The sequence below is a fragment of the Phyllobates terribilis genome, unplaced genomic scaffold (assembly GCF_046119375.1).
Source record: "Phyllobates terribilis strain yellow unplaced genomic scaffold, ASM4611937v1 Scaffold_3__8_contigs__length_932513732, whole genome shotgun sequence".
Lineage (NCBI taxonomy): Eukaryota > Metazoa > Chordata > Amphibia > Anura > Dendrobatidae > Phyllobates > Phyllobates terribilis.
Genome location: NW_027362763.1, coordinates 527,085,311 through 527,105,048, shown reverse-complemented (window position 1 = coordinate 527,105,048; position 19,738 = coordinate 527,085,311). Strand labels below are relative to the sequence as shown.

The following is a 19,738-nucleotide window of genomic DNA, read 5'->3' as shown; positions in this document are numbered from 1 at the left end:
ACGTGGTGCTACTGACAATTTTTTATCCCTTTGAAGGACAGTAGAAGACACACATACTTCTTTAGCTGCCAATGTTGGTTAGCAAAGTAACTCATGCTTCAGTTTGCCTGCTGCATGATGTACAGTTGAAACCAGAAGTTTACATACACAATATAAAAATACACATATGCATGTTTTTCTCAATATCTCACATGAAATCAGAACAAACCTTTCCCATTTTAGGTCAATTAGAATTACCATTGTTTTTAATATTTGCCAAATGCCAGAATAATGAGAGAGAGAATATTTTAAGGCATTTTTATTACTTACTGCAAAGTCAAAAGTTTACATAAACTAAGATTACTATGCCTTTAAACAATTCTGGACTGCCCATATGATGATGTCACATGTTTAGAAGCTTCTGATTCTATTTTTTGGCAACATCTGAGTTAATTAGAGACACATCTGTGGATGTATTTTAATGCACACCTGAAACACACTGCTCATTTGTGTAGCATCATGGGAACGTCTAAAAAAATCAGCCAAGATATCAGGAAGAGAATTGTGGACTTGCACAAGTCTGACTCATCCTTGGGTACAATTTCAAAACACCTGAAGGTGCCTCGTTCATATGTACAAACAATTATATGCAAGTACAAACAAGATGGGAATGTCCAGCCATCATACCGCTCAGGAAGGAGATGGGTTCTGTGTCCCAGAGATGAACGTGCTTTGGTCAGACATGTGCATATCAACCCAAGGACAAAAGCAAAAGAGCTTGTGAAGATGATGGCGGAAGCTAGTAAGATTGTGTCAATAACCACAATGAAACGAGTACTGTATCAACATGAGCTGAAAGGTCACTCTGTCAGGAAGAAGCCATTACTCCAAAAGAAGCATAAAAAAGCCAGGTTAATATTTGCAAATGCAAACAGGAACAAAGACCTTCATTTTGGAGACCTGTCCTGTGGTCTGATGAAACTAAAATTTAACTTTTGGGCCAAATGGCCATCATTACATTTGGAGGTAAAAGGGAGAAGCTTGGAAGCCTAAAAACACCATCCCAACTGTGAAACACGGGAAAGACTGGTGCACTTCACAAAATAGATGGCATCATGAGAAAAGAAGATTATGTGGCAATACTGAAGCAACATCTCAAGACATCAGCCAGGAAGTTAAAGCTTGGGCAGAAATGGGTCTTCCAAATGGACAATGACCCGAAGCAAACTGCCAAAATGGTAACAATGTGGCTTAAGGATAACAAAGTCAATGTCTTGGAGTGGCCATCACAAATCCCTGATCTCAATCCTATTGAAAATTTATGAGCAAAGCTGAAAGGCAGGTGCGAGCAAGGCGACCTACAATCCTGGATCGGTTACACCAGTTTTGTCAGGAGGAATGGGCCCAAATTCCAACCACCTATTGTGAGAAGTTTGTGGAAGGATATCCCAAACGTTTGACCCAAGTCATTCAGTTTAAGGGCAATGGTGCGAAATACTAATGAAATGTATGTCAACTTTTGACTTTGCAGTAAGTAATAAAAATGTCTTAAAACATTCTCTCTCTCTCATTTTTCTGGCATTTGGCAAATATTAAAAATGATGGTAATCCTAATTGATCTAAAACGGGAAAGGTTTATTCTGATTTCATGTCAGATATTGAGAAAAACATGCAGACATGTCTTTTTATATATTGTATGTAAACTTCTGGTTTCAACTGTAGTTAGTCACCACTTTACGCTGCTTGTAAAGATGCTGCATCATCTAAAGCATTGAATTTCAGCAGGTTGCAACATTATAAACTAAATTTTGCTGTGACAGATCATTTTGCTTTTGACAAGCTAGGAGGGTACACTTTGCCATATAAGATCGTTTGAAATGAGCTGACACTATCTTGGCCATAGCCACCACCTTCCTCAAGCAGGTATATTTGTGAAATAAGTATTGTACATTTAAATGAAGAATGTGGGCAATGCATTGAGCATGAAATACTTTGCCTGACTGTAAGGCAACCAGAAGGTTGTGCGCATAGTCGTTCATGACAATTCCGAGTTGCAGTTCATGAGAAGGCAGGCAATAGCTGAAGTTAAACTTTTTGCTCAGTAGCAATTCATCCGCCGCATGGTTTTCAACCTGTTAAACCACTTGGAATCACTTGCATAAGCGAAAAGAATCAAAGCAGTAAATGAAATCAATGATATGTTCTATGCCTGCTCAGGATAGTGTAATTTTAGTTTAGCAGGATACAAAAGAGGTGTAGAAGGAGAATGAGAACCATCACATAGTGGTGGAAACAGACGTAGCTCACAGTCATTGCGACTACAATACCTGTCCCAGTTGTGATACTGCATCACTTCTGTGAAAAACATTCACCCAGTAAGCCATGAAACTCATGTATTGTCCCTGGCCATAGTTGCTACTCTGTATCTACAGTGCATTGCACTTTGGAGCTCAAAAAACAAGTTAAGAGAGCGGTCTAAAATATCCTGCACTTGAAAAAAGAAAGATAGGCACCCTTTTCTGTGAGTAATAATGGCAACTGGGTATCTTCCAGTGAGGCTGAGCACATGCAATCATTTCTAGAAAGGCAGTAGACTCCACAAGGTTGTATGGTATCAACTGCATCACTAGAAACATGACCAAGTGATCATTTAGTTGGCAAACCAGCGAATGACAGTGTATATGTTTGTTTCCTTGACACACAATCAGGTATGGATAGGGGGCGTACTCTGAGTACAACAAGCAGTAGTGGTGGATGATGATAATATTGGTGATGACACTGACCACTTCGTAATAGAGGATGCTGCCTGACTGACATAAGGACTAATGTGGAGAGAAAGGGTAGGAGGACAACTTGAGGCTTGCTCTGATTGCTGGCCAGCTGGACTTAGCCCGAGGTGCAGATGATTTTATTTCACATGCTGCAGGAGAACCATATTTACTAATCTATAGCCTGCAGACTGCCAAAGACTCATCTGGCAACAAAGTTGAAAAAGAAATCACATGCACGAGATGCCTGCATGTACGACTTGCCACCATCTTGTATTGACCTTTCATGTTCTGTTGAGCCTCCTCCACCAAAAGCACAAGCAACATCCATCACCTGCTCCTTATTTACCACAAAAATGCTGATGTAGCCCCAGAAGTTCTTTTAGCTACATGTTGCCAATGCTATGTATCACCAAGGGCAACACCCTCATCCTTTGATAACCTCACCTCCTCAGCATCTCTGCCCAGTTCACAGGTTTTGTCAACCACAGAATTATCATCATCATCGTCATGCCTAATTCAGCTGACAGTTGCCTCTGTGTGGGAATTGGTCTGAGCTCCTTTCCCCCTGCCTTTTTCCCACCTCAATATTTGTCCTGTCCCAGAGGACTACTACCGCTTCCAATGCCCCTACCATCTTGCTAACAGATCCAGCAACAGAGCTTGGTGTTAAAGTCATGTTCTCCATCTCCATACGTCATTCATGCATAAAGGCTGACTGTTTATCTCTTCCGATAAATAGACTGGAAGGCATTATTCTGGTGTAATATGTTCCTTATCCCCCAGTGTGCTGTGGATTAGGGGACTATGTCACAGAAAAGAACCAGATATCATTGACGAAGTGGAAAATTCCACTATGAACAACATTAAATGTTTTGGTGGCAGATTAGGTGGACTAAGCAGAACACTGACTTCAGCTAATAGTGTCAGTGTCAGAGGTAATTCATTCCTCTGTATGCTATGAGTGATGTGACAAATATTTCATTATTCCTCTAAGTTAATATGCTTGCCAGAGGCAAAGGAGCATGAGTGTGACCTGCGTTTAGTACTACTACTGCCCAGCAGGTGGTTGCTGCCAGCAGTGCTGGTGGTATTGCTGGTGTCAGCGGTTCCCACATTTTCTCCATGAAGTTTTTTTTCTATTACATTACCATGTATGTCTCCTGTGCCACTTTTTGGTTTAGCATACATTTTAGACACAAGTAATATTTAATTTGCGCCTAAAACTTTGTTACAAACACATTAAAATATGACCTCAGCCAGATATGCTAGAAAGGAGCCACATGATGGAAAAAAGGAATAATTCAACAACAGCATGCCCATATTATCAGTGTGGTACGCATGTGCCTCCAATTTGACAATTTAAAGAGGTAAAGCAAATCAGACCTGCATTGTCAAATGTCTCGATTTACTGCATTTATTTGTTTGCAAACTTTGGATTAAAGCAGATTAATTTTCCGTTGCCAAAATGGATCAAGTAAAAACAAATATCAGATGATGAGAACACCTAAAATCCTGCAACAGAAAACAGTATAGTTGTGTGTTTTACCCTTGCAAAACTGTATTATTAAAATAGGTATGCAAAACAAAAAGTGTGAAACTGTGGATAATTATTTTCACACTCTTTTGGAGGTTATAGATATTTTTTGTTTTAAATTCCTCCATCTCCACCCCCTTTTAACAAAAAACTAGGTTGTTATGTAATTTCTGGCACGGAAAGTAATTTGCTGCACAGCCAGCAGTATTGTTGTGGCGCCTACGATTGTTAAATTCATCTAGTAAGACAGTTGCAAAACTTTAAGACCTTTTTATTTTTTTAAAATAACTAACTCCTTCAACAAAAATGTGATATAAGTTACAGAACACTAATATGCCAATGGTGGGAAGCTATATGTAGTTTCATGACTCGATGTGAATATGCCGCAACAACATGCACTATTATAGTGGGTGTATGGTTGATAAATTAAATAAAACTGGTATTCAAAAATTAAAAAGTGACCTTTTTTAAAAAATAAAAAAAAACACGATTACATGCCTTTGCAAAATATAACACAAAAAAAAGCTAGGTAGATTAATGTCCCAAAAGCAAGCATCTGCAACAGGCAGCTGCATTCAAGAAGCATGTGTACAGGTCTAATACTGATGTGAGGTAGTGAGGGGGATCATATACGAGGGTTGATAAGTGTCCCCCAGGATGTGCATAAAAACATACTGAATTCAATGGAGAGCATTATAATTACAGTCACAGCTGTGGTTACAATGCAAAATAAGAGTGTGAACTTGGTCAGGCTATTTGACCAAGTCAGATTTAGGAAAACCTGACATGGGCTTTTATTTTTGGAGAGATCTGTAGGAAGATAGTGGGTCAGATCTCTCCCTCCACTCCGGGTCTTGGGAGTGGCCCGGGTCCATCATTTCCATTTAAACTTTCAGTTAAAGTTTGGGTGTGTCAGTTTTGGTTTGCAAGCATCAGAGCAGGAGCTCTGTGTAGGACAGGTCTGTGTGAGACTGAAGTCAGAGAAAGCAAAGACGTTGATGCATCCACAGTGATATAATGATGCAATGGCCCAAGTCAACGGATTGATACGGACGATCTTGCTGCGACCCAGAGTATAACATTTGAGATATTTTTGTAAGGTGCCTAAATAAAGACATTTAAGTTGAACTATCCTAGGTCACTGCCCCATTACCACACAGTCGTGAAAGCCTCTGCCTTACAATGAACTATTACAACAATCAAGTAAACAAAAAATATAACTTATTTTAAAACACACACGCCACTTTGTGAGGTAAACAGTTGTTTCTAAACAGAGATTTTTCTTAAGGATGTAAAAAAAAATCTATTGCCTGTCTTACAATGCAGAATACACACTTTCTGTTACAAACAAACCTTGGGTTCTGTATTTTGTTTTTGTAGAAAAAATAGCACTGAAAGGTTTAATACTGCCCTCCTTGTTTGCGGTGTGTGAAGAATAAAAAAAAATATATAAGGCTGTTAATGCAGTGTATCACAGATCATTCAATTCACAGTCACACGGTGTGACTATACATGTACTATATATCCCTTGGATCTTTGGATTAGTATTCATAGACTCAGACTACCACTCCTATTTTCAATCTGTTTCAACACTAAAAGTAGTACAACACAATCAGATTAGGCTTTTTTCTTTACATAGGTGGAATGAGCTGTGGGATCTGACATTCTATCCCTACACTGCACAAGCATAAAATTGATGATCCTTGGCCAGCACCCAACTTTTTGGCCTCGGCCCCACTATCAGTATTTGGTCAGTATTCGGTCAGTATTTTTTCTCAGGAGTGGGAGCTAAAACCAGGAGTGGATGATAAATGCAGAATTGGTGACTTGTTTCTATTATACCTTTTCTCTGATTGTTCCTCACCTGATTTTGGCTCCCACTCTTGAGAAAAAATACTGACCGAATATTGACCAAATACTGATAGTAGGGCTGTGGCTTTTTACTGGCTGTAATAGCTCCCCTTATTGGCTGTGCTAGACCATATGATTTGATAGTTGCAAGGCATTATGGGTAAGCCAGCGCTGCCCCGCTTGACATCATTAGAGTTCTCTCATAGTCTTCAGCAATGTATGAAATTACTAGTTATTTTTTCTTTTTTTTGGGGCACTCCAGGCAAATCAAATCATAAAGTAATCGATTTTGTGGGGACCTGCGCATTTCAGGAAATTTGACTTGAAGTTGATCCTGCGCAGATCGATAACTGCTCATCTCTACTTATCACCTATCGTTTGTTTTTTTCATTGTATAGCTCCTGTGATGTATGATATATTGTAGACAAAATATATACATGATCTATTTCTTGCATGATATAGTATCCATTCATGTATAGCAATATTAGCTTATTTTTCAGCATTATTCCCATAAGATTGAGAACCTAAGTTTTTCATAATTTTTCATTGGGGAACCAAAACTAGCACAAGGGAAAACTTAAAGCATAACTGTCATTTTAATTTTAATTAAATAATAATATAGCTTATATTTTATCAATTAAATCCGAAAAAAAAAACCTTGTAGAAGCTGCCCTAAAAATGTACTATTTTAGGTTAAGATTATCAGCTCAAAAGAAGTATAACAGGTGCAAAGGAGAAGTGTAGTAAATAGTAGTAAATGACCATGGCAACAAATTTAGACATTAATTTCATTGTGCTAATGAAAGGTGGAATTTGCTTGGTTTTTAGGATTACTTAAAGCACAGTTTATGGGATTCAGCCTGGAGCGCATGCAGTGTAAGCTCCGACCTCACCCTTAGAAAGCCGTATTCAGTGTGTGTGGGACTGAATACGGATTTTCTTCAGAAACAGCATAGGGAGGGAGACATCTTCTAAAGGTTTTTAAAAAGTTTTTTCATATTTCATTTAGAAGGTATATTTGAAAGATTATTAAAATCGCTTGCTCTACATTATTAGATACAAACAAAAATTTAAATTTAAATAATCATAAAAACCAAGCAAATTCCACCTTTCATGAGTAAAATGAAAGCAATGCCTAAATTTGTTGCCATGGTCATGGTTATTCTTCTTTTGAGCTGATATTCTTAAACCTAAATAGTATATTTTGGGGCTTATTTATAATAACTATCTAAGGGTGTGTTCACCCATTGCGTTTTTGTTATTTCTGTGCATTTGTGCCATGAAAATGCAGCATTTTACTGTCCCAGTAAAGTGAATGAAATTTATGAAATCTGATGCACATGCTACTTATATTTTCCTGGCAGATTTGAAGTTTCAAGTAGGTTGAAGTAGCTTGTCATTCTTTCAGCATTTTTCACCTATTCTAATGAATATAATAAACGCAAAAAAAAAGCATCAAAAACGTGTGGTATTTATGCAGTGTTTTCCTGCCAAGATCCCAGTCATATGCCTCTCAGATAGCCAAACTAGATCTCACACTTTGCACTGATGAGGGGCAGCACCCTGAAACACAGTGTCTGCAAACTGAGATTTTGGTTTGGCTTTTATCCTAAGTCATGCTGCAAGGCTCATTAAAGGTTAATATTGACTTTTAGGATTGCTGCTTCCAATAGGAGGCACATGAGTTCTAGTCCTCTTCCTCTCTGAAGAGACTATTTGCATATTTAATTTCCCTGAGGAACATTACAAGGCTTAAAAACCTCCTCATATTGGCATGCCAGACTTGGCTTGTCACTCTCCACAAGGAGAAACGTTTCCCCTTGGATCCCTGCCATTAGACATTTTTTGTGTGCAGAAATGTCTGCAGCAAATGCTTAATGTGTGCACATACCCTAAAAGAACAACGGCGGTCTTTGTTGCCAATAGAAACCAGATAGAGGTCAACTTTGCTAAAATGTAATCTGCCATGTGAATCTTTACTATAAGAAGTAAAGATTTTTTTATTACTGATCGTTTTAATAAATCTGTCTCAATAATATACTGTGCTTAACAAATTAGATTTTTTTTTTATTATGATAGGTTTTCGTTGAATTGATGAATTGTGATGACTGTGCTCGCTATAGGGAGACTCCATTGTTTTCTATGCCTTAGAAGTTAAATCCTCTACTGCACCTCTTTCACACTGAACATGCTGCTCTGTCTGCAGGTGGCATGAAAAAAAGCAGTAAAACGTTACCTGTCAGGTTAGATGACACTATTAGTCTGTGGATATATGGTTAATCTGCAGGTTAATAGCGTTATTAAGGTGCCTGGCGGCTGTACTGAAAGTGAGGCACCTGACTCCGCAGTGCATCAGTGGAGAGGCAGCTGTCAGTCAAAGTGCTAGAGAGTGCTTAGAGCCGCCGCCCACAGTATAGTGAGCAATGACTGAAACCATGCTGGCACGCCTACCTGATTAAAGTCAGTGGCTACCAAAAGAAAAATAGTTAATTTTCTCCTGGGTGCTCTTGTGGTTTGGCAGCTGGGCACCTTTTAAATGCTATTAATTCGCAGCTTAACCCTATATCTGCAGGTTAATATTTTTATCCAACCTGAAATAATCTCTTTAAAAAGTTAATATACTGTTACAGTTTATGTGAATTGTTAGATCCCTGCTAGCTTACTAAATCATTGAAATCCTTCTCTGCTTAAAGGGGTTGTTTGGGCAAAATTTAAATTTTACTGCTGGCTTTATAAATTAATAAACAACAAATTAAACTATGCTCACCTACCAACACTTCCAGGCATCCAGGCATCCATAGCAGGTTGATCCGTGATCTGTGTTTATACCGGCATTTAGTGGTCACCATTTAAAGAGGCAGCAGAACCCCTGGGACTTGTGATTGGTTGTTGTGGTCCGGTGACTTAAGCAGCACATCATCTGAAAACACCCCACTATGGAAGCCAATCACAAGTCCCAGTGGGTCTGCTGCTCCTTTGAATAGTGATGACTTCTTGCCAGTGTTAACAAAGACAAGAGAGTGGTCTGTGCTAAATCCCGGGAAGTGCCCATAAATGAGTATAGCTTTGTTTGTTTTTTAATTTACCAAATCAATATTAAAATGTTAATTATGGAGGAACAGCCTCTTTAAATTTACATATACAGATAGCTTTGAGTCACTGACTAGGACCACCCCCAAACTGAGACCAATCAGTATTTTTAGATCACCACTGCTCCTGCTGAATTCCTCAGATCTCTCTCATTGGGTTGGAACTTTGGGGATGGCTGGAGCTCAAGAGAGTTTTGCATATGCGCAAGGTCATGACTCTGTGGCCTTTGTGCTCTTGAACAGTTCCCATCCCGAGCATTCTTCAAAGCTGGAAGTACCGGCCCAGCGTGAGAAGCCTGGGGATTTCAGCGTGAGCAACATCCATCTGAAGATACAGCCAAGACCTACAGGTGATGCCGAGGGGCCAGACAAGTGAGCGGTAAGGTGTGTATAAGGATTTTATTTTTAACATTTTTATGGCCTTTTAAAGTTTCGAAAAATGGCAGCCAATAGCTTCCAAGTTTGCTGAATCCATGTGGAAGCAAATTACAAAATGAGGATTCTTGTAAAAGTCGAGTAAATTCAATTCCACTCAAATTTATTCTCTCATATCTAGCTATTATGTTATGGGCAGGGGCAGGCTGGGTCACCTACAGAGTGATAGATACCCCCATGCCGGTCCCCTTGTAACTGTTTAAGACTGCCCTGCCCTTATGTGCTTCAGCAGCGTTGCAGCATTTACCTTTAAATCACCTGCAGTTGCATCACTATGGGTATCAGACATGGTGCATCTTACAAACTATAGACTGGGGCATATATTCATTTTTGGGGAATAACCCTTTAATTATTTTTTTACAGAATGTGTAGAATAATCCCACAGGAAGAAGAATGATTGAAGGGTTTATGTGATTATAATCCAAGGTTAAGGGTGCCTGATTACTGCTGGGGCTGGGATGTTATAACCTGCATGGGGGGGATTAGTTATTATACTATAAGTGATGATTACCAAGGGGTATGATATTATTGAGGTGGGAGTAAGGGAATTATGTATTATTATATAATGAGGGTGATTATTACTGCAAGAGGTTATGTGATTATGACAGTGGGTGCCTCAAATCGCAGCATATTTTCATAGCATGATTAGAAATTAAGTGAAAAAAATGCTTGCTTATTATTAATGGCTGCATAATTTTGCTGAAATCATGCAGCCATTAACAATAAGTTATCACTTTGTGATTCATTTCTTCCTGAGTGTTTCATATAACCCACGCCTAAAGATGGGCCATGCCAATCATGGTTCAGGGCTTTGGGCTTTCCCATGGGCTAACAATTGCCAACTAGCCTCCAGTTTGGGGAAAATAATAATTTAGTAAAATAGACATATCACATACTTGCCAACAGTGATGGGTTTGCCCGGACTGTTCAGCAAACCAGTGCATAAAAGGGACAGGATTTAGGCCATGTTTTGGAAAACTTGGGAGGCATTCCCATAGGAGAGCTTAAAGGGAATCTGTCACCCCCTGGCACTTATCTGACCTCTAATATGGGCATACAGGGGATAGAAATGTAAATCTATTCATACCAGTATTCCTCATATTAGGGGTCTTGTTGCTGTGAATTTTTTTTTTATTCAATCAAGTTTCTGATGCTTCAGGCCTGGGGCCCTAAAGAAATCCCTGCGTCCTGTGGTAATTATAATGTTTCCCCCCTTTCCTGCATGTCACAGTGCCTGGATTTGGCCATGGTAACTGCACATCACAGGGCACTGTGACGTGCAGCGGAGGGGGAAACATTATAATTACCACAGGAGGCAGGGATTTCTTCCAGTTCCCGGGCATGCAAGCATCAGAAACTTGATTGAATGAAAAGACATTTCACAGCAACTAGACCTCTAATATGAGGCATACAGGTAGGAATAGATTTACATTTCTATCACCTGTATGCCCATATTAGAGGTCAGATAAATGCCAGGGGGTGATAGATTCCCTTTAAGTGTACTTATTCTGCTTATTAAAATAAGGGTAAGTAAGATGTTAGGAGGACTGGCAAGTCCTCTTTAACTTTTATAAGTTAGATTTAGTCTATGAACCACAATATTACATGTCAATCTCCCTAGTTCCTTATTATATGACATGCTTCCTGCTCATAGGATAGTACAGGCATACTTCAAATGTTCAAAATGTCCCCGACATATAAAGCACTTCGGTGTGGTCTATAGTGGTGGCCATATTTTTAGTGACATTTCATCCCCAATTCATCAAGTCCGTCATTGTTCATGCTGGTCTTCATGAGGGGATGTGCTATAGTCAGAGGTGCCTGATTCATTAACAAGCGAATGCCTCTTAATAAATGAGGCACATTTGAAAGTTGGTGAGCGCCACCTTGCACTTCACCACAAATCTTACTGGAGTAAGGTTTCTGACTTAAGTTATGCCACAGTTCTTTATGAATTAGACGGGTTGTGGCTTCATGCCTTTATCCCGCCCTAGCTCTACTCATTATAGAGGAGCAAGGGAAAACTGTTGTGAAAACACCAAAAGTCACAATTTTTTTTTTGCAACTCCGCATTCTAAATTGCGACTTTTCAAAGCAATCCACTGGCATAAGCACTTTAATGAATCGGGCCTTTGTGTCTCTTAGAGTAGGTAAATGGATTTCTCTTGGCCCAATTTTCAAGATAAATGGAATTTTTTAATATACCCAATTTAGTAATTATAAAATTGCTATGTTTATAGTTTCCATGGATACCTATATATTAAATGGAATTTCTTTTTAATTTCGGATGATGCATTTCCACATAACAGATCCCGTTTGGCATGCTAGTTGCTACCAGTGCTATATACATAATAATGTTTCCAGCTATAAGATTGTAAGTACTGAATTAATATTAACCAAAGGCATCACAATTAAATGTCTATATTATTAAGAAAATGACATCTACAAGAGCCTCAGACCAAAAACCTTCCATTTGATAAATCTCAAGTTCCCTGCAATGTCTTAACTGTTAAAGAAAATGTATGCTTGATAACTAATTGCAGACATTTGCAGGCATGACATTTTGGACCTATTAAACTTTGAAACTTTCACAAAATTTAACAAGGCTGTTGCCAGACTTGAAGTTTCAGAGGATGTGTGCATTAGTCTGGATTACACATTTTCTGCTTCTTTAGTGTGTGTAATATGTCATCAGATTGCTTTACCTGACCCAGTAAAAGTGTCAAGCGATCCATCTCCCGTTGTTGTGGTAGTTTCACTGCTGTTCATTGGCTCTGTTTTGACTGCAAGAAGAGACACTACATAGAAGAATAAGCAGAGATAAGTTTCTTTTTCTAAGTTTTCAAAATGAGGCCTCATACCCAATTTTAACTAGAAACAGCCAAAACTCAATTTTCATGCAGTACAAAGATTAGGAAATTTGGGAAAAATAGAAAGTAATAAAGAATTCTAAAACTAGACATATTGCAAGCAAATCTTTTTATTGGAACCTTATAGTCTTAAGCTGACGTCTTTGTGACTATAGGGAGGTTTAAGGCTAAGTTCACATGAGCATATAAAAATTGTCCAATTTTCAATAAAAAAAGACTATTCTTTATCTGTATTGTCATACTCATGGAATCTGTATAGCACCTGTATGGCATTTGTTTCTATTCATTAATTTCCTATATTAATGATGGCAATATATCCGTAAAAATAGGATGATTTACACATTAATCTGTATAGGATCCGCTTTTTTTACTCCACCCAAAGAATTGAATAGACGAGTCTCATCTGAAATACAGAAGAGACTAGTAATCATTTTTTCACACTGTATACATGATTGAATAACATTGTGCAGTCAGTTTTTTCCATGGACAGCACTGAAAAATGCATGTATGTGAACATAGCCTAAAAGCCATTTGCACCAGTGTTGGGTTGAAAAAAAAATTTTTTTTTCCCATTTTATATCACACGTGACACTTTTTTAATAAAAACTGAGGGGACGAGCCGTCCACAGATTTACTATAATTTACTCCAAAAATCAAAGTTGAAACTAATTTTTAAGAGGAGTACATGAAAAATTGATTTTGCAGGGGAGCAGCTAATTATTTTAAAGGGTTGTCCTGTACTTTAATATTGATGGCTTATCATTATGATAGGTCATTAATTCCAGATCAGTGAGGATGTGACACCCAGCATCCCAACCGATCAGCTGTTTCCAATTCTAGCGGTGGCCAGATAAGATCAGTTACAGAGCTGCATAGAACAGCTCTGGCAGCTGCATAGTGGACATGGCTGGGTACTACACATCTGCCCCCTATTCAAGATCTGCAGTACCCTCTTGCAGTCACTATACAGTTGACAGAGGTATACTGTTCCGTTCCACAGCTCAAGATATCCGGTCGCTGCCAGCACTGGAAACAGCTGATTGGCAGTGGTGCCGGGTGTTGCAACCCAACTAATCTGGTACTGATGATCTATCCTAAGGATAGGTAATCAATATTACCTGATAGGACAATAACTTTAATGAGCAACTTGAAATGATGGCTGCTTAGTCTGTTCTTACCTTTAGGCAACATGCATATCAAAATACGCCATCTAAATCTGGAAAAATATTGAGATTCTGTACTGAAAAATACAATTGTGTTTGCATTTTTTCAGTCTCCTCAATGAAATTGAGGTAAATTTTAGGACGAGCTATTATATATTATAATTTTTTAGAAAACTTTGTCACGCAAATAAAAAAATATATTTTGTGAAAATAGATACCAGTAATGGTAAAAATCATATGTAAAAGTCAATATGACAATCAATTAGATTTATGAATACTTCATATTTTTTGCATAGTATTTAATGATTATACTGTTATACTGTACACATATATACTATACATATATATATAAACACACACATATTATATATACATATATATACACATACATAGTAAACTGTATGTGTGTATATATATATATATATATACATACACACACACATATATACAGTACAGACCAAAAGTTTGGACACACCTTTTCATTTAAAGATTTTTCTGTATTTTCATGACTATGAAAATTGTACATCCACACTGAAGGCATCAAAACTATGAATTAACACATGTGGAATTATATACTTAACAAAAAAGTGTGAAACAACTGAAAATATGTCTTATATTCTAGGTTCTTCAAAGTAGCCACCTTTTGCTTTGATGACTACTTTGCACACTCTTGGCATTCTCTTGATGAGCTTCAAGAGGTAGTCACTGGAAATGGTTTTCACTTCACAGGTGTGCCCTGTCAGGTTTAATAAGTGGGATTTCTTGCCTTATAAATGGGGTTGGGACCATCAGTTGCGTTGTGCAGAAGTCTGGTGGATACACAGCTGATAGTCCTACTGAATAGACTGTTAGAATTTGTATTATGGCAAGAAAAAAGCAGCTAAGTAAAGAAAAACGAGTGGCCATCATTACTTTAAGAAATAAAGGTCAGTCAGTGCGAAAAATTGGGAAAACTTTGAAAGTGTCCCCAAATGCAGTTGCAAAATCCATCAAGCGCTACAAAGAAACTGGTTCACATGAGGACCGCCCCAGGAAAGGAAAACCAAGAGTCACCTCTGCTTCTGAGGATAAGTTTATCCGAGTCACCAGCCTCAGAAATCGCAGGTTAACAGCAGCTCAGATGAGAGAACAGGTCAATGCCACGCAGAGTTCTAGCAGCAGACACATCTCTTCAACAACTGTTAAGAGGAGACTTTGTGCAGCAGGCCTTCAAGGTAAAATAGCTGCTAGGAAACCACTGCTAAGGACAGGCAACAAGCAGAAGAGACTTGTTTGGGCTAAAGAACACAAGGAATGGACATTAGACCAGTGGAAATCTGTGCTTTGGTCTGATGAGTCCAAATTTGAGATCTTTGTTTCCAACCACCGTGTCTTTGTGCGACACAGAAAAGGTGAACGGAAGGACTCTACATGCCTGGTTCCCACCGTGAAGCATGGAGGAGGAGGTGTGATGGTGTGGGGGTGCTTTGCTGGTGACACTGTTGGGGATTTATTCAAAATTGAAGGCATACTGAACCAGCATGGCTACCACAGCATCTTGCAGCGGCATGCTATTCCATCCGGTTTGCGTTTAGTTGGACCATCATTTATTTTTCAACAGGACAATGACCCCAAACACACCTCCAGGCTATGTAAGGGCTATTTGACCAAGAAGGAGAGTGATGGGATGCTACGCCAGATGACCTGGCCTCCACAGTCACCAGACCTGAACCCAATCGAGATGGTTTGGGGTGAGCTGGACCACAGAGTGAAGGCAAAAGGGCCAACAAGTGCTAAGCATCTCTGGGAACTCCTTCAATATTGTTGGAAGACCATTTCTGGTGACTACCTCTTGAAGCTCATCAAGAGAATGCCAAGAGTGTGCAAAGCAGTCATCAAAGCAAAAGGTGGCTACTTTGAAGAACCTAGAATATAAGACATATTTTCAGCTGTTTACACTTTTGTGTTAAGTATATAATTCCACATGTGTTAATTCATAGTTTCGATGCCTTAAGTGTGAATGCACAATTTTCATAGTCATGAAAATACAGAAAAATCTTTCAATGAGAAGGTGTGTCCAAACTTTTGGTCTGTACTTTATATATATATATATATATATATATACACACACACATACATACACACATGCATACACAGTATACTGTATGTGTGGTATGAGAGTATATATATGTTGTGTGTACCATTTATTTTATGTAGTTGTTTCCCCCTCCCATTTCATGAATAACTTTGCTTTATGAAAAGAGTAGTGATATTTTGAGTCCATACAATGATATAAACCTCACCCTGACTTGCACTGCCTAACTTTAGTATTGATGTATAGTGTGTAGGATGTCCTGTGTATCCTATGTAATGTAGGTCAGATTTCTCTCCCCTGGCTCCTGCTTAGAAGAGTTGACAGGTGAACAGTCTTACAAGCAGAAGACAGAGGAGACAGGCTGAAGCTGCATCAAATAGGATATACTGAGATTCTGTAGTATGAGTTAGGGTGCAGCAGTTCTATCTTTCTGCCCTTAGATAGGTCTCAGAGTAGAACAAGTGCAGTGCAATGAGACAGAGGCATTATCGGAAATGTGGTCTGCATTAGGGAAATCATGTCAAAAGGGAAGACAGAATCAACATGGACGACAGCCTTGAAATAGAACATGAACTGAAACAGATGTATACGAGGTATATATTTGAGCTTCCTTATTATTCTTTAATAGTTGCCTATGCACCAGTTACACAGGCAAAAAGTAAACTTTTCTTGAGTGCCGATTTAATGTAAAAATGTGTCCCTTTATAGTTCTATTCTAGTTCTCAGTTTATTCCTCTTTGTAAAGAATTGATATGAGGATTTTGCTATGTAGAAATCACTACTTCATTCGAAGTTGTGATCTCTACTGGATAAGGGCAACTTTGGTGGCTTTTAAAAATTACTTAAATGCGTGTATTCGTCGTAGTATAACAAATTTGCTGTGGCACTTTATTAAAAATGTTAAACCATCATCTGACCTCTGTAGCCCAGCACATAGCTAGCTGCAGAATGGGTTAGAGTACCTTTCACCAATTTTTTGTCTTATGAATTGTACATTCATCGGCATTTCATTTAGGTCAATACTGTAGACGTCAACTTTTTCCTTCCAATGGATGCTGCTTTTTTATGATTGAACAGCATCATAATAAGATGAATTTAGAGGCCCACATAGCTGAACAAAACTAAACGCCCAGTTGAATGATAAAAAATTAACACAGTAATTTCGGCACTCTGAGCAGAAAAAAACAAAATAATGAAAAAACCAAAACAATAACGTTTTCATGTATATTCTCGTTATTATGTGCAATTTATAAGTAAAAAACTGTTAAAAGGTCCTCTTTAACAGTGAAATCTATCAGCTCATCCAAGCGCTGGGTCTTTCCTTTCCTAAATCATTTTCCAAGCAGATTTATGACCAAATCAAAGTAGAGCATGCAGAAGGCCAATTGGTCCAAAACTTATAAGGAAACCATGATTCAAAAATGCTATACAGTCAAAGATCTGTGCATTCAGGTAACAAAATATCATTAATGTTTTTATTTTTGCAAATAATTTTTAAGCATTTTGTTTTGATTGCTTTTTATATTAAAATTCATATTCATGTCTTAAGTAGCAAAATAAGATACACGTTTGACAAAATCAAATACTTGCATTATTTATTTCTTTTGCCTTTTTTAGTTATAATGCTGGTTTGTAGTTTACTCTAAGTCACTTATTTTACTTTTGGCTCTAACTGAATTTTTTTCTATAAAGAAGCACTGCCACTAGCTTTTTTTCATTAACTGTGTGTATGTGCATGTAATGCAGTGTGAGTGTATTAATATACTCACCTACAGCGGCTCTCTCCATTGTCCAGCGCCATTCTTCTCCACTTCTCTAAGACATCAGCACTCTGCAGACTGGCCAGGTCCTGCTTTGCTTTGCCTGACCTGGAATTCTCTATTATAATGAAAGCCTATGGAGCATCAGAATGACGTTCATTGTAACAGCGACTTCTGGCTCACGTACCGAACGAGCCGGCTAGTTGCAATTGCAGTGATGTCACTCAGACCCAGAGAAGAATGGCGCTGGACATCAGAAAGAGCAGTGGTAGGAGAGCACATCAATACACTTACACTACATAACATGCATGCACACACACATTTAATGAAAAAACAAGGTAGTGGAAAGTGCTTTTTTAACCTCATAACGACCAAACACCTAAAAGATATAGCACTTGATCATGGGCTCTAATTCTGCATAGCTATAAAATTACAGAATTACAGAATTAAAGTTCATACTGCTGCAATCCAGTGGAAGCAGGTCAGGCCTCCTTCTATCAGACACACCCAGGAACTGTGAAAAGACAGATGCAGTTTATTACTGCTTCTGTCCTATTTTGTTGTTTCCACAGATCTAAAATGGGCATCATCTAGTGATGTGTGCTTTAGATGCTGCTATTGGATACAGGGTCACATGATTGCTGGATGTCTGCATTGCATAGCAGTGCTCCTGGGTCCTATTAGAACAGATCCGCTATGTCAGTGACTTATTTTACTATAGAATACAAAACATTATGACTAAATAAAAAAAAAATATCTCACAGAAAAGCCTTATACATCAATATCCAATGTAAAATAAAAAAGTTCTGAATACTAATCGAAAGAAGCAGGAACTGAAAAAAAATTCTGGGCTCTACATCCATTTCAAGTGTTAAACCAATATGTAGACTAGACATTTACCATATTTTTTGGACTATAAGACGCACTTTTTTCCTCCAAGATTTTGGAGGAAAGTGGGGGGTATGGCTCTATATGGTGATTGTGAGTGGGAGGAGCAGACACAGGAGGCAGGAGCCACCTGCTGCAGCCTACACTGTGCCCGCTACTAAAGAAAATGAATATTCACTGCTCCCCATGCCCTTGGGCATGGAGAGTAGTGAATTTTCATTTTCCTTAATAGCGCTCACACTGTACCCGCAGCGTGGCTCCTGCAGCGGCCGGCGGTCAGTGTGCCCTCTATTAAAGTCCATGAATATTCAGTACAACCCATTACCATGGGTTGAAGTGAATATTCATGCACTTTAATAGCGGGCACACAGTCCACCAGAGGCTGCAGGAGCCGCGCTGCGGGTACAGTGTGAGCGCTATTAGGGAGAATGAATGGTCACTGCTCCCCACGCACACAGTCCAGGCGTGGGGAGCAGTGACTCTTCCGGCACAGCATCTCACAGTGTGAGGGCGCCATGCGTAGCTCACACTGTGACATGCTGTGCTGGCAGCAGAGCAGGACGCAGCACTGGAACACAAGGAAGAAAGGTGAGTAGACTTTTTTTTGTGTGCAGCATGGGATGGGGGGTGCCAAGCATACCAGGAAGAGGCATGAGCGGTGTAAGCATACCAGGAAGGGGGATGGGGATCCAGGGTGCCATGCATACCAGGATGGGGATCAAGGGTGCCATGCATACCAGGATGGGGATCAAGGGTGCCATGCATACTAGGATGGTGGATTGGGGTGCCATGCACATCAGGATGGGGATCAAGGGTGCCATGCATTCCAGGATGGGGATCAGGAGTGTCATGCATACCAGGATGTGGGATTGGGGTGCCATGCATACCAGGATGGGGGATTGGGGTGCCATGCATATCAGGAGGAGATCAGGGGTGCCATGCATACTTGGATGAGGGGGGCCATGCATACTTGGATGAGGTGTGCCATGCAACCAGGATGAGGGATGAGGGGTACCATGCATACCAGGATGGGGATCAGGGGTGCCATGCATACCAGGATGGTGGATTGGGGTGCCATGCATAACAGGATGGGGATGAGGGGTGTCATGCACACCAGGATGGGGATCAGGGGTGCCATGCATATCCGAATGGGGATGAGGGGTGCCATGCATACCAGGATGGGGATGGGGGCCACGTATAACAGTAAGGAGGAGCCATATATACCAGGATAGAGGATATTAACAGAATTGGGGGACATTACCCCTATACCAGTGTCAGCAGCAGATCCCCTCCCCCATAACAGTGCATCATGACAACAATTTTT

At 39.3% G+C, this 19,738-nt stretch overlaps 1 protein-coding gene across 10 annotated transcripts in view; it reads right to left on the bottom strand.

Moving 5' to 3' along the window:
- The window catches only part of EYA4 (EYA transcriptional coactivator and phosphatase 4), a 563,063-nt gene that overhangs the window by 156,023 nt on the left and 387,302 nt on the right, over positions 1-19,738 (bottom strand). For 5 of the 10 annotated variants that reach the window (XM_073671270.1, XM_073671274.1, XM_073671267.1 and 2 more), the window contains one exon: positions 12,365-12,457. The exons of 3 other annotated variants lie outside the window; for them this stretch is intronic. In XM_073671270.1, coding sequence (XP_073527371.1) covers positions 12,365-12,457 — 93 coding nt within the window. The remainder of the gene's footprint in view (positions 1-12,364; positions 12,458-19,738) is intronic. 2 more of the 10 variants (XM_073671269.1, XM_073671272.1) reach the window with 1 other exon arrangement.